The 15,147-nt window shown below is 33.3% G+C and overlaps 2 protein-coding genes across 3 annotated transcripts; both read right to left on the bottom strand.

Moving 5' to 3' along the window:
• Positions 1-793: 793 nt before the first annotated feature.
• Positions 794-9,240, bottom strand: LOC102591627 (transcription factor DIVARICATA-like). Of its 2 annotated transcripts, none has more exons than XM_006361746.2 (5): positions 9,152-9,240; positions 7,586-7,823; positions 2,108-2,424; positions 1,255-1,589; positions 794-1,173 (listed from the first exon to the last, which is right to left on the bottom strand). In XM_006361746.2, the coding sequence occupies exons 3-5, from the start codon at positions 2,410-2,412 to the stop codon at positions 881-883; spliced, it is 933 nt and encodes a 310-aa protein (XP_006361808.1). In that variant the 5' UTR covers positions 2,413-2,424; positions 7,586-7,823; positions 9,152-9,240; the 3' UTR covers positions 794-880. The 2 variants fall into 2 exon arrangements, with proteins under 2 accessions (XP_006361808.1, XP_015170955.1); XM_015315469.1 differs by having other exon boundaries at positions 7,586-7,631.
• Positions 9,241-9,331: 91 nt separating this feature from the next.
• LOC102591299 (50S ribosomal protein L5, chloroplastic) lies at positions 9,332-10,770 on the bottom strand. Its single transcript, XM_006361744.2, has 2 exons — positions 10,470-10,770; positions 9,332-10,049 (listed from the first exon to the last, which is right to left on the bottom strand). Exons 1-2 carry the CDS (start codon positions 10,722-10,724, stop codon positions 9,504-9,506), a joined length of 801 nt encoding a protein of 266 aa, XP_006361806.1. The 5' UTR covers positions 10,725-10,770; the 3' UTR covers positions 9,332-9,503.
• Between the last annotated feature and the right edge of the window lie 4,377 nt (positions 10,771-15,147).

Here is a 15,147-nt window from a genome sequence, read left to right as displayed (position 1 = left end):
TTTGTTAATCTAAATACAGGAAATAACAACTATGACAGGTTTCAGAGAAGCAAGACATTCTCTGGGTAAAATGGGTGCATGGAGTGTACATAAAGCAACACGGCAATATCCAGGGTGGAGCCACCTTATAATAGGGGGTTCATCCAAACCCCCTTCGGTGGAAAATTATCTTATTTATACATGGTAAAAATATTTTTTTATGTATATATAGTCGATGTTGAACCCCCTTCGGCTACTTTGTCTGTTTATTTCTACAGATTTGAACCCCCTTATTAAAAATACTGGCTCCACCACTGTCTAGGATCACTGATATTGGTCTCTTAGTCTCAAGTTTCCATTCATTTTGATAAAGATATTAAGTTCAGAGGGAAAGATTTGCAACTACAACACACAGTTGCTATCCCCCCAAGTTGATGGTTTAGATTTAGATCTAGATATAGAGTCGCCTGAGGAGCCGCCAATGCTTGTGGATGCTTTGCTATGGAGTTGTCATCCGATGAGACTTAACCTGCAATCAAAAAGTGAAATGGTTACATGCTTTATGTAACACTTGATGTATATGATGAATTTGAGTCAGTCTACTTCTCATGGAAGTAAGCCTAAGCATAGTCAACAGGCAATGACTCCATTTCCTTCCAACACACAGTTGCCATACACAACCACTTTGAAAGTCCTCACGGGCCAGTTCATTTGTGAGATCGATGATATGAGGAATAGCCACAACCTAGTCCCTCAAAAGAGTTTGAAGATAGACAAAATCCTGCTCACTAAGGCAGACTAAGAGAAAATAAAGAAGAGCAATACTGTCTAGCATAATGGAATAAGTTTTCAAAAAAACAGGTGCACTATCAAGATTAATAGCCATCTGGATGCCACCAAATCAGAACATCTGATCTGTGAACAGGTCATCAGTATCAAAAATGCCTTCATCATCAACGGGGGTGTTAGATGAGGGGGCAAAGGGATGTAAATAAGGAGGAGCCGCCTCTACAGCTGCATAACTGGAAGTTGGTGCTTTCCCAACATCAAAAATGGAACTAATATCATTGTCTACATCCATGGGCTCAGCGAGTAATGCTTCTAGATCACTCCCAATTCTAGTGATGGGATGACTGTAAGTTCCACTTCTAGCAGCAGTAACATCCTCCTGCTCCATCATTAGGTCATCAATGCCTGAAAAGAACTCAACATTTACATCAGGAATCAGACTATTTATTCCATTGATAAATGCAGCATTATGGCCTGAGGACTCACCTTCAGCAACTGTTATCATCTGCTGCTCAGCATTGGTACTTTCTTGAGGCAACATGCTCTCATTACTAGTGTTTGGCACTACTTGTGATCCTCCACAAGCTGGCCCAATCATATCCTCGGTGTTTGGAACTTGGGAAGTTCCAGCAGCTTCAGCATCCACACTGGTAATATCAAGAATGCTTGCTCTTCTATTCCCTTTGTTGGCAGCTTCGAGGCGCTTGTAAAATTTCTGGGCATGGCTCGCCACCTGCATTCCAGTTCTTGTAATCACACAGTGCCTAGATATACTTCTCCAGTCACCTCTTCCATATATAGCTAAGCCCCGGAGAAATGACCTATAGCAGGAAAGATAGAGAAATAAGTTAATATCAGCTTTGAAGTTATAATCCAGGAAACAAGATTGCAGGACAGCAAAAATTTTACTTTTACTCAGCTAACCACACACTACATCTTATAAAGCCCAGAGGCAAATAGGTATGATTCTATAGATATATTTATTGCCTTCAGCATGCACTGTGTAAAATCACAGACAACACCCCCACCCCCACCCCCACCCCAAAAATAAAATCACCATTCGTATTTTCTTTTCCCAAAAAGAGGAAGGGACTTAAATTCATGGGATAACAAATGTCCTCCTTTGGATATGTGACTCCCAACATTTGCTGAATTTTCCAATGCCCACTTTTTTTCGCCTCATTGGTATATGCACTCACTTCAAGTATATGTGCTATTGTTTTTATTGCTAATCACTTCAACTATATGTGTTTTTTAGCTTCTCAAACTGAAATAGGATATCAAACAGAAAGTGAGAAATATCAAGAAAACAAGAAGAAGAATTCTACAGGAAACCCACCTATGTTCCTGTTCTGTCCAAGGAGTCCCTCTTCGCCTTTCGACGTCTGCTTTCAAATTTTGGTTGGCATTGCTTTGCATTTCCGGATAATTATGTAATGGAACGCATCCAGAATCGATGGCATTGATATCTTCTAAGAGTATATTATAGTGATCCTTGATGTCCTGAAGTGATTTTTGAGGAAGTGCTTCTTCCATCATCCTCAATAGATTGTTTTTGTTGAAGTAGATCGCTAGGGTGTTCTCAAAGATTTTATCCTCTTCCCTAGTCCAAAAGGAGCTATTGCATGTCCTATCGGTGCTCATTTTCTTTTAGATCTACAAGGGAAGGCTCAAGCATGAAAAAGGGAAGTTCGGATTCAGAAAACGGTTGAGTGTCAATATATGACAAACAACCATAACTACCAGGCATCTATAATAAGATTTTTTGTAACCCCTGACAATTAGTAAACAGAAACAATCGCAGCAATACATGTATTCTATTAAATCAGTTATAAATACTAAGAGAAGTAATAAGTGACCGGAAAAACGAACAAACATGAAGATACAATTGGTATACTACCCACAGAAGTCCCCAGAGATACGAGCATTTTATAAAAGCATCTACGTTCTTTACCTTTTCTATCGGATGGAAGGTTTTATAATAAGAAAGAAAGTACAAAGAAGAAAAACTATGTCTCAAGATAAGAAAAAATTATACCACTGAAGTATATATTTTTGTTCTTGTTAGTGACGCAAAAAAAAAAATTGTGGCCTTGTACCACATAACGGGAAAGAAATTATGTCAATCCAACATTATATTATCAAAAGAAAAGGAAAAACCTAGATTGTCTTGTAACACAAACTAACCACTTAAAACTAGGGAACGTGCAAAGACAAATTGTGATATCCAGGACAAGAAATCAAAAGGAAAGCTAAAAAATTCTTATTTTTCCTTTTTGAGAAACACGCAAATCTCTACACATTAACTTTCAACAACAGAAAGCATGTTAAAGAAGAGTCCTTAGAAAATGCTGACACAATTTTTCTCTCATGAGTCATGAGATAGAAACAAGATGAATCTCATGACATTCAAATAGGTGAGTATCACTTCACATCTCTTCAGAATCTACCCCAAAACCAATATATAATCAACCATCTGTGATTGTATGTACATTCTCTTGTGCCATTATTACCTTTATACATCATGAAATAGCAAATTATTGTTCATTTTGAATGGAAGATTTACGGAACCAACAACAACAAAATACCGATGTAATCCCACAAGTCAGGTTTGGAAGATTTAACTTTGTACGTAGAGCACAGAGACTATTTCCAATACACACTCGGCTCAAGGAAAAACATACCAAAGCAGATCGAATAAGGGAAGATTTACAAAACCAACAACATACCAGAGTGAAATTCCACAAGTAAGATCTTGGGAGGATAGTGTGTATGTAGAGACCTTACCTCTACCTTAAGAGGTAGAGATGCCATTTTTTATTGACACTCGACTCAAGGAAAAGCATAGTAAAGAAGATCGAAAAAGGAAAGATTTACAAAAGCATGACAAAAAATCGAAAATGGAAAGCCATAAAAGATCTTACTTCAAAGAAATAATCATATCTCTAAAAGTTAACTTTCATAAACACAAAGCATGTTAAAGAAGAGTACCAAAAAACGCCGACGCAACTAGCAGAACCTAATGATCACAAACCACAATCAAAGCAAACTTCTGAGTGATCGATCTATAGTGATAAGTTGTATTACCTATGAAAACATGCATTCAACCATAAGGGAATCTCACATACACACACACACACATATATATATATATATATATATATAATTTTTACAAAAAAATGTATGTAGACATCATTCTCAATAATGTACATAGGCATAATTAGCTAGTAGATTTGTAGGAATTTCTCTTTATTATCTTTCCTAGTTAGTACCTTACCTATTGGAAGGGATGGAAAACGGGCGGGTCGAGTCGAATATGAGTTGGTCGAAAATGAATCAGGTGAAAATGGATAAAATATTCGACCCGACCCATATTGTCCGTTGCTTCTTATTATGTAAAGAAAAGAGTACTACAGATAACAAGATTTTTTTCTTATTCTTTTTCTCCTTTTAGAGTGTGTTAGGCAAGGAAAATATTTTCATGTTTATCTAGAAAATATATTTTTGCAAAATGAGTAATCCTAAGTCGAGGTCAAAATTCAGGTCTTAGGTCAGGAGTTGGGTCAAGGTCGTATTGGGGTCGAATCCGATGTTTGGACGTTTCGGGTGGTAAGGTTAAAAAAAGTTTTGAAAACTACTTTCCTCATTTAAGGAATGTTTTGAATTTTTTTCCTTACTTAAATGTATGAAAGTCATTTTTTCTTAAATTATAGGAAAATAAGACTATTTGCAAATAGGCATAATTAGCTAGTAATGTACATAAGCATAATTAGCAAGAAATGTACATAGGCATAATTAACTAGTAATGTACATAGGCATAATTAGCTTGCATATATGTAGGAATCCCTCTTTAGTTTCTTTCCTAAGTTAGCACCTAATGATCTTGCTTACCTGTTGGACTAAGAGCCTGTTTGGATTGGCTTTTAGCTTTTGACTTATAATCCAAAAGCTAGAAGTTAGAAAGCAAGTGCTTTTAACCACTTTGTTAATTTACCAAACACTCCAGAAGTGCTTAAAATTTATTTTGGCTTTAAAGCACAGAAAATAAGTCAATCCAAATAGGCTCTAAGATCATCAACTTCCATTCGATTACAATACTGAAGAAAATTTCAAGAAAAAACTATAGATTTTTGGGCAAAAAGATCAATTTCACACTTGGATTTGTCCTTACAACAATTCTAAAGCTTCTTGTAATTGTTACTTCACCGAATTTATTCTTTTAGGGAATTTCATCAATATTTTGGAGAGAGAAACATATCATGATTACTGTACTCCGAAAAAATATTAACAGATAGTGTAATACAAACAAAAAGTCTAAAATGTGTTGAGTTGTAGCACCTAATCTGCTAAAACTCAGCAAATCAAATCCTTTTGTCGGTTTTCCTTAGATTGGATGTGAAAAAACCGGCAAACTTTGAAATTTGGGGCATTTACATCCTCCAACTCCAGAGATGGGCAATTGAAAATCATCATCACCGTGCGGGAATTCAAACCCTTTAGGGTTTTGCTCGTTGGTTTTGAGGTTTCAAGGGACATTGTGGTAAGGGAGAGAGACGGAGAGGGAGTGATCTAAGTCATGAAAAGGAAGAGCTTTGAAACTTACCTTCTTTATTTATTTTTTCTTATTTGCAGAGGCGAGTTCTTTTCCTATTTGATGGACAAGTCCCACATTGAAGATAAAACACTCCCTAATAACAATGACTCGGTATCCACAAAGAGATATGTTTGCTCTACTACTATTTGTTTGGATGGTTGGTACATATGGAGGCAAGTTGTTTTCCTATATGATGGTGAAGTCCACATTGAGGGTAAAATACTCTCCATAATAAATAAATGTGTCATTTAACTTGGCCTCAACTAGCATCTATACCCTCCAACTTTGTGTGTGCACCAATAACAAGTAGCCACACGTGTACTACGTGGCATATACAAATAAGTTCGAGTATATCTCACGCGAATTGTCACGTGAGACTAACACAGAGAGATAAGGTTGCTCTATCGTTTTACAATTTGTTTGGATGGTTGATACAAATTGTTTCATAATGTATTGTATTATTTTTATGAATAAAATGTACGGATATACTGTATACCATACATCAACAATTTGAAGGACAAACCTAACAGAAAAAGTAGGATACAGGGTACCTAGAGCTAGTATGAAGGTAGGTTAAAAAATAAAATAAAATTATTAGATAATTTTTTATTTTTTGGTCGAACGACCACATTTTATGCAAAAACATCTTGAGCATCATTGCAACATCTCATACAACTAGTCTCAACTTGAACCAAAACTCTCCCTGTAAATGATATATTACCCCTCTTAGATTTCATTAGCTCCCTCAATATGGCTTAGCGACCATTCTTTTGCTTGTGGTTAACTCCCTGATTAAATACGTGTTTCTGTTCTCAGGAGTTAACCATATTTTTTGTGTATGTAATTTGCATATCCTTGATGCCTTTCTAATACATCTTACTTGATCAAAACAAAACAAAAAACTTGAACCAAAACCTATACTCAAACCTCCCCCTATCTATACAATTCCCCTTGTTGATATATTCCCTCTATCGAATTCCTACCTTTACAATTTGCCTCTCTATTCAATACATCAAAAATTCTATATTTACACTCCATTTGCACTTGCTTACTGATCATTTGGAGTCTGGGCACATCTGTGGTGCCACAGTGCTTAATTCCTTGCTTTCCATATCCCATAGATTAGTGCTGCCACCACAGCCCATAAGAGTGATCTATTTATTTTCCCTTTTGCACTTCTAGGCATTCCGCATCATAATCGATTCACATCAGCATTGTTGGTAATGGATCCCCAACCAGCTCAATATCTCCCGCAAACAAGTTTGTGAAAACATACACTCAAAGAACAAATGTTCTATATTTTCAGGATGGTCACCACATAACAAGCAAGATGTATCCTGGCATTTATTCATCGATCTTAGCCAATCTCTCCCTTGTCAACAGTCTTCTATGCATTGCAATTAAGCTAATGAAACTATGCTTAGGGATAGTTAATTTGCCCCATACTCCTTTCCACCATGACATTCAGTTCAACCCCGATTCTATACTTATAGCCACTTGCAATAGAGTATTCCCCTATGGGTTGCAACCATCCATTCCCATTATAACCAGCAACAAATTTCTCCTTAAAAAACTGTGTATTTTCTTCCAAGACAGCCACCACGACCCTTCCCTACCCTATAGCACCACATACACGTGGGACTAATGTTCCCTTATTCCAAGCCACCCCCACCAAAAAAAAGGCCTTTGTTGTATTCTGCAAGGATCATCTATCACATTAAGGGTGCGTTTGGTACGAAGGAAAGAAAAATGTTTTCCTAGAAAATATTCTCCCAGAAAACCAGTGTTCCTTACTTATTTTCTAGTGTTTGGTAAGTAAGCAAGAAAATATCATCATAAGAGCATCTCTACATTATCTGGAAAAACACTATGGAGGCAGTATGCAATGGGAAGTGGGGGTTCGGGGGTGGTGGCGGGTGGGATGGTCAAGGGGAAGGGATTGGAGGGATTGGGTGAGGAGACAATAAACTTGGAATGTCACTTATCCAATTTGTTTTCTCTACTTCCGTTAGGGAAGTCATTTTCCTCATTTTTAAAGAACTAGTTTTCCTAGAGAAAATGGTTTCCAAATATATTGACCAACCAAACATAGGAAAATGTTTTCCTCCACACACACACCCAAAGGCAACTTCCAGCAAATATATAATTGCAAAAGGAGAAAATTCCACTAAAAGGTTTACAAGAAAACACAACTACCAGATAAACAAGCAAAGCAATATTTACCTCAAGTGGCGCGAATGTTCCCTTAAATAGACTCAAAACAGAAAAACTGCAAAAGAAGTTGATCAGTATCTGGAAGCAACAAGTAATGTTTGATAAACTGAGAAGCAATTCAAACTCTCTTCCCTAAGGTAGTATCTAGCCAAAAAAAAAATTCTCATTATAAGCTAGTGTCATTCGAAAAGGAGAGGAGCATCATCAGTATCTAATTAGTCTGAACTAAGAGATCAAAAACAATCACCTGAAAAAGATTGTTATGCGTGTCTATGTCAATTTATCAATTTATCAATTTACATTTCAATGAAACAAAGGGGTAGAAACAACAATGTAGACATCAAAATAGAAGCGATATTCGTCTCAGCTTCATAACTTGTTAGCGTAAATCAAATGGAGAAATTTCAAATGCTAAACTTCTAAAGACAAATGAAGAATAGTATAAGGCAGCTACACAAAATTAACCAGAATTAGTTAGATAATATATTTTAACATATAACAATTCTCTAAGGATTTTTACCAGACAACATCATACATTCAAAAAATGAGCACCGCCATTAAATTCTTCATCGATCTAAAGGATATAACACATGCTTGATTTCATCAACTTTCTCTGGTCTAACTCATCAAGAGCAAGGTTTTTATTGACCCAAACCAACAAAAGTACCCAACGAAAGTAGACTCTTTTTCTTTAGTTTCTCCAGAATCTTCTGGCTGTGTTCACAATAACACAAGTGGCAGGAATGATTTCAAATCGATAGAAATAACAACAGCTTCTTTAGTAAAAGTTCCAAAAGCATTAGAAAGCAAGAAGGAGTAAGCTGATTCGAACAACTTTTCCTGTTGCCTCATTTTATACAATTATACTCATCTATTTTTCCCTTTTGAGTTTCTTTTTTCCTTTTTTAGGGGGCGGCAAACAACCAAAGAGTAGGCTTAGATATCTACCTTGGAGTACCAGTATGGAGATCTAGCAAAATCAGAATGCAGCATTTTAAGAACAGTTAAAACCAAATCAAATGACATAGAACCTGAAACCACTAAAAAGCACATTCATACACACTTTGAAAAAAAAAATGTATATAATTTGAGCAGAATAAAATGAAGCCAAGGAAAAAAAGATGAAGCAACATGGTAAAATACTACTCCCTCCGTCCAACAATACTTGTCCACTATACTAAAAATTGATGTCCAACAATACTTGTCCACTTTATGAAATCCATGGATAATTTTAAACTTAATTCCTAATTTACCCTTATCATTAATTATAGTCATTTCCTATTACATTTTTCAAGATAGTAAAATTACCCTTCTATTTATAGTTTCTTAAGGGGTGTGCCAAGTCACTAGTGGACAACTATTGTTGGACAGAGAGAGTATAAATAACTATGATTTTCTAATATGTGAATATAAATAAAGCTTAGAGGGAGAAGGGAGCAAGGTGGGGAATCAGGGAGTAGAAATAAGTATGGGACTCCACAGCCTCACACACATCAAGCGTTAAGCTTTAGGACAAAGCCGGCAAATACTCCTTAGCACATACAATAACAGATGAAAGCAGAGATGTTAACTCACCCAAATGTGAATACGGCGGAGCTAACAAGAGAAACTCTTTGCCTGAAATCAAAGTAAATGGCAGACGAAAAAAGGGAGTGGGTAGGAAATATTTAATAACATACAAATTACAATAATCAAGATTCATGAATAGTAAAAACTTAAAACTAGAGATGAAAACAATTCTTATTTTTATTTTTATTTTTAGAGGAGGAAAACATAAATAACATATCTTCAAGATATCACCAACCAGATGGTAAATGTGCAATTACAGATTTTTCTATTCAAATTGTACGCCAAAAACAACTGATAAACCACAGAACAGTAAAAAATACAACAAATCAACTCATTATCCCTGGAGATTGGATCCACCTCATCTCCTAGACCTTTGCTTCGCCTTCGAGTCAAAATGGTGAGCTCTAAGCTTTTTCTTTTTCGTAAAAATTGTCTGTCCACCAGCACCTTCTCTAAATGGCATACCCATGAGAGCCAACAATCTGTGTGCCTCTTTATCTGTCTCAGCTGTTGTTGTTATGCAAACATCCATTCCTCTTGGCTTACCAAGAGCATCATAACTTAGCTCTGGGAAGACACTCTGTTCACGAAAGCCAATGCTATAATTTCCATGACCATCAAAGCTATTTGGGTTTACGCCTTGAAAGTCCCTCGTTCGAGGAAGCCCCAAATTAATTAACCGGTCAAGGAACGAATACATCACATTCCCTCGAAGTGTAACAGCAATTCCAAGCGGTTGACCTTCTCTAATTTTGAAAGTAGCAATAGCATTCTTAGACCTAGTCTTCACAGGCCTTTGCCCTGTGATTAATGCCAAATCATTCATTGCTGCATCCAAACCCTTGGAATTTTGTGCAGCATCTCCTATACCACAATTTACCACAATCTTTTCGACCTTCGGAACCTAAAACACGGTTTTTCCACATCCCATATCAAATCAAATTAATACTAAAAAATAATACTAGATTTTGAAGCAATAGGTCAATGCAACTAATTTTCACTGTGATTTCTCACTTCCCAATTGATAATAGTGTCAAACAAACTAATTTCTCAGCATTTCAACTCTAAAATTCAACATTTTATGAACAAACAAGAAATATAAACAGTGAAAATTTGTAGATATAAGTTGTAAAATTTGAAGCTAAAGAAGTACATATGCTTTGAAATTGAAATTAACTTGAAAAAGAATATTTGAAAATTGAATTTGTGTTTGGACCTGCATTGAAAATCTGTTCAATTCCCCCACCTTTATTTTCTCTTGCCCAAACCCTAATTTTTATCTGTTTTGAAAAAAAATCCATAGACAAACGACTCCTAAGTATACCTGAAGAATATTGGTGTAACTGAATTCTTCCTTCAACAATGGCACAATCTTTTCGAGGTAATTTGTTTTCAGACGATTAACTTTTTCAGCTTCACTTTTATCCACCAGTACTATTGCTGAAGCTTTCACCGTCAATTTATTGGACGACCGGAGCTTAGGGTTTCCGACCGGCAATCGAACGGAGTACGCCGGAAACTCAGCATTGTAGAAAGAGGAGGCCGTGGAGTGTAGAAGAAGAGGAGAAGATGCCGCCATTTCACTGAGCTTTTTCTGTGTGTGTGTGAATTTTTAGGATAAGATGTTCTTTGTGGATATAACAGAGTTCTCTCTAAAAAAAATTAGTTTACGAGTGTATAAGTCAAAAATTCGGACCCGTTTTGCCATAGATTTTCCAAATAAAATTTGGGAAAAATTTGATAAATAGTGTTTGTTCATGCAATTTGTCATTTTTTGGCAAATAACCCAAATTCCCAAATACTAGAAAGGTATTTGGGTCAAATCTCATTATTTGGGAGTTTTTAAAAATTCAAATTCTATACTAAACTTTTATCTTTTACAAAAACACATTCTATAGTAGTTTTTTGCGTTGTATTACATAATTTTTTACGTGAACACCAAAATAGTGAATAAGAAAGTGAAGATATTTGTTATTGATAAAAATGATGAACAATCGACTTAGGATAACAAAGTTATATGTTTCGTCTACTTCACAATCTATGGAATGATGCTTGTTGCACTAACTCTAAACTATTATATTGCTCCAGTGTCATGGACACTACTTGTTATTTGTTGCAACGAAGATCCAACTTGTTGCGGAAGTCATGAATCTTGTTATTCTATCTTGCTATTTAATACAAACTTATAGTTAGTTTTGATAGTTTTAAAAACTTATGAATATAAATCACATTTCTTAAAAAAGTGAAATATGTTTCCCAAATATTATGGCCAAGCACATGGTGAAATTTTACCTAATTTTTCATCCAAATAATATTTGCCAAAAATATTTGAAAATCTATGGTCAAACGCTAGCTTAAAGTTTTGGGCTATAAATTATTGAAGGAAAAATTATAGAAATCTCACTTTTTAGTTTACTTATTACCATTATCCCCTATAAGTTTTACAAATCTCCAAAATTCCTCATTTTCGCGCATCAGATTAGTGTATCTCGCGCATCAGATTAATGTATCAGCGCTTATATTATTGTATCTCGCGCATCAGATTAGTGTATCATGTATAAAATGTACATCATATTAGTGTATCATGTATAAAATATAATGTATCTTACTTAACGATTAATGTATCTTGCGCATCAGATTAATGTATCAGCGCTTATATTATTGTATCCGTTTGAGGGATTTCTGTAATTATAAAACTTTTAAATGATATATTGTAATTTTGCCTTAAAAATATGTGATTTCTGTAATTTGAATGAAGATAGTATCAAATTTTATCGGTCGGACAAAATTTATGACCAAGAAAATAGTTAGGGTCTATAAGATTGGAATAGATGGGAGGTAGGCCCAAGTCTAAATTGGTTTTAGTGGGCTGGATAATTTTTTGAAAATTTAACGTCATAGTGGCCCATTTCATTAAATAAACCTAATCTTTATTATTTAGCCAGTTTCTTCACTGGCATGTCTTTGTTTACATTTATAGCCTAATTTTGCTCAATTCTTCAATACTTGTATTTACTTAGATTATTTGAACTTTGTTTATAATTTTTTTTTTTTGGATGAGTTTACCTTGAATGGAAAAGATGAAAATAGAAGAATCTCACATCTTGAATAGGATTGAAACTTCAAAAGTTGCGGTAGAGTAGAAAGTACGATTATATTCTTATTAGAAATTTCAGATTCGGACTTTTAGAATATAATTTCTTTTGATATATAGAAAGTATTTTACCTTACCTGAATTTTTTTTATATGATTCTTAATTAATCTGAGTTTACTAAGTAGAAACTCCAAAAGCATGTTCCCGATCACAACCTTGGAAACTCGGGCTTACTATTTATTTGGGGGTTCAATTATATTCCTAAAGATTTATTTACGTACATATTTGACTGCTCAATCAAAAATAATTATAATAATAGTGCAATTGTCTTTGGATTCCTACTTCAATCTATGAGAAATGTCATCTTTTCTCGTACATTTTCAAGAAAATTAAAGTTACCCTTTTTTGTACTTTGGCTCTAGGAAGAATATATATATATATATATATATAAAGTAATATTTGCCGTTGACCTTTAAACTCCTATAAAAGAACTAATTATAAAAAATGTTTTCTAGATGAACTATAAAGTTTTAATTGAATTAATTTATAAAATAAGTAGACTTCTCAAGCTTAGTGGAAAAAGTTATCCCTTGGAAAAAACAAAAACTGTTCCATGAAAAGGGGCCTAAAATTATACTTCTAATAACAATGGTACTACTCAGGAGTATCTTTTTAGTGTTTGCTTTTTAGTGTGTTATAATTTGAATTTGTGTCGGAAAGTCCTAAGTTGAGGTAAAATACGTTTTGATAAAAGCAATTTCATATTCATGACTCAAATTTTGAAAAAAAAGTTTCGTCTTCTAAAATTTGTTTATTGTAAATTTGATATATAAAATATTTGAGATTCTCCCATCGTTATTTAAAGGTCATGATTTTAAGCATATGGAAATAGGAAAAAATAATGTATGAAGTGTTGCTCTCAGAAATAAATCTTACAATTACAAATTTAAATTTAATCGAGTCTTGATATAAATTCAAAATATCGAGTTGTTAAAAAAAAAAAAGTTTGGACCACCTTTTGATAGACTTTCTTTTTATCTATCTTGTTCTTTGGTTAGACTCACTCGTGACTCAATTGATAATTAATAATCATAGTAGTACGTACTACAAGGACCATGGAAAGGTAAATATAGTATATGTCAAAAAAATAATTGCCAACAAGTGATTTTTTAAATATTTTTTTATATCCTTAATCAAAAGATTTTACGCTCGAGTCATACGGATTACATAATTATTCGATTAGTGAATGTTTTATCTCTAATATTACATGTTTTTTAGGCATGAATCTTAAATTCTTATGATCAAATATTTTGAAGCTTCATTTCTTGAACTTATAAAAACTACAAAGAATTTAATATATATCAAAATAAGAATAAATCAAAAGACAATAGCGCGCTATCAAAATATTACACTAATGGAGACACATAGAAAGGTTATACATATAACCTATGACACTGAAAAATTATATATTTCTCGCTTCAACTTCACGAATGGAAGAAAGGCGAGAACTTAATATGCACGCTCTATGCTTTTTGTCAGATTTCTATATATCATAGAATATAATCACTCCAATAATTGAAGTTATTCTTCTTTATTTATGAAAAACACAATTTTACTTTATTATTTATGAAATGATGCTTGAGATTTCAATTTTCCAAAAAGAAAATAATAATATAATAATTAAATTTTTTAATTTTCAAAAAAGTGCCTCTGACAAATTGTGATCTGCAGCTAAAAAGACTAATCAAATCAAAACAATCAAATAAATAAAGTTTCTGCAAAAACCACCATCGTTGACTACTGCATTATATTGGTCATTTTGACAACTAGTCAACACTTGCTTCATTGTTTTTTGTGCCCTACTTTTTTTTTCTAAATTAAAAGGCTACAATTATTTCCTAGCTAGTACTAATAAAATAAAAGTACTATTATATATAGTTTATAGGAAAAATAAATAAAACAAAATAATATTTAGGGTCTTCGTAGACTTGAAAGTTAAAATTAAGTAACCAACACGTAGTTAAAAAAAAATAAAAAAAATGCATGGCTAATTTTTTTTTTTGTCACCAACTCTAGACATAAAGGTCCCACGTTAATTAAGAATTATATTAAGTTGAAAAATTAAAAGGGAGAGTCCGATGTGAAAAATATTGTACATTAGTAAAGTTCAGAAAAGGGCCATATTTTAAGCGTGTGATGTAGAAATATTTATACTAATATAAATATCAGTGACTATTTATATAGTTTAAACCTATGATCGGTAAATTATACGAAAATTATTTTATCGTTTCATTAATAATATCCGACCGGCGAATGATGAGTAGTTGAGATTTTCTCTAAAATATCCAATAATTTAATTAATTGGTAACTAGAGGACATTAATTAGGTAGTTTCAATCTCTGTTGAATTTTTTATACATTGTTAAAACAGTCATCATTATTGTTCTTTAACCTTAAAAAATAGTAGAAATTAACTATGAAACTTCGTTAAATAACTCTTTTTTTCTTATAATTCTTATTAATTTATCATTCAATAACTTAGCGATAATTTTTTATAGTTTATAAGCAATAGATGACATTTATCACTAATTTATAAAAAAATTTAGTGTTATATTATCTTTTCTTTTCTACATATATAACCTATAAAAATGGATTTTTTTTCCTCCTATAATACATACAAAAAAAAAAAATTAAAAAATAATCAACATTTTTGGATATTAGTTTCATGTAATACATTGCAAATTTCTTTCTATATTTTTTTTTTATAAGAAATATGAAAATAATACATTTAAAAAAAAATCTTTACACAATCATTTCCTTCTATTTAAATATATATAAATATAAAAGGACAATCAATCCATTTCAAAAAAATTATCTTAAAAAGGAAATATATCCAAAATAATGCAAAG

This window comes from Solanum tuberosum, unplaced genomic scaffold, assembly GCF_000226075.1.
Source record: "Solanum tuberosum cultivar DM 1-3 516 R44 unplaced genomic scaffold, SolTub_3.0 scf00371, whole genome shotgun sequence".
Lineage (NCBI taxonomy): Eukaryota > Viridiplantae > Streptophyta > Magnoliopsida > Solanales > Solanaceae > Solanum > Solanum tuberosum.
This window is presented reverse-complemented; position numbering and strand designations above follow the sequence as displayed.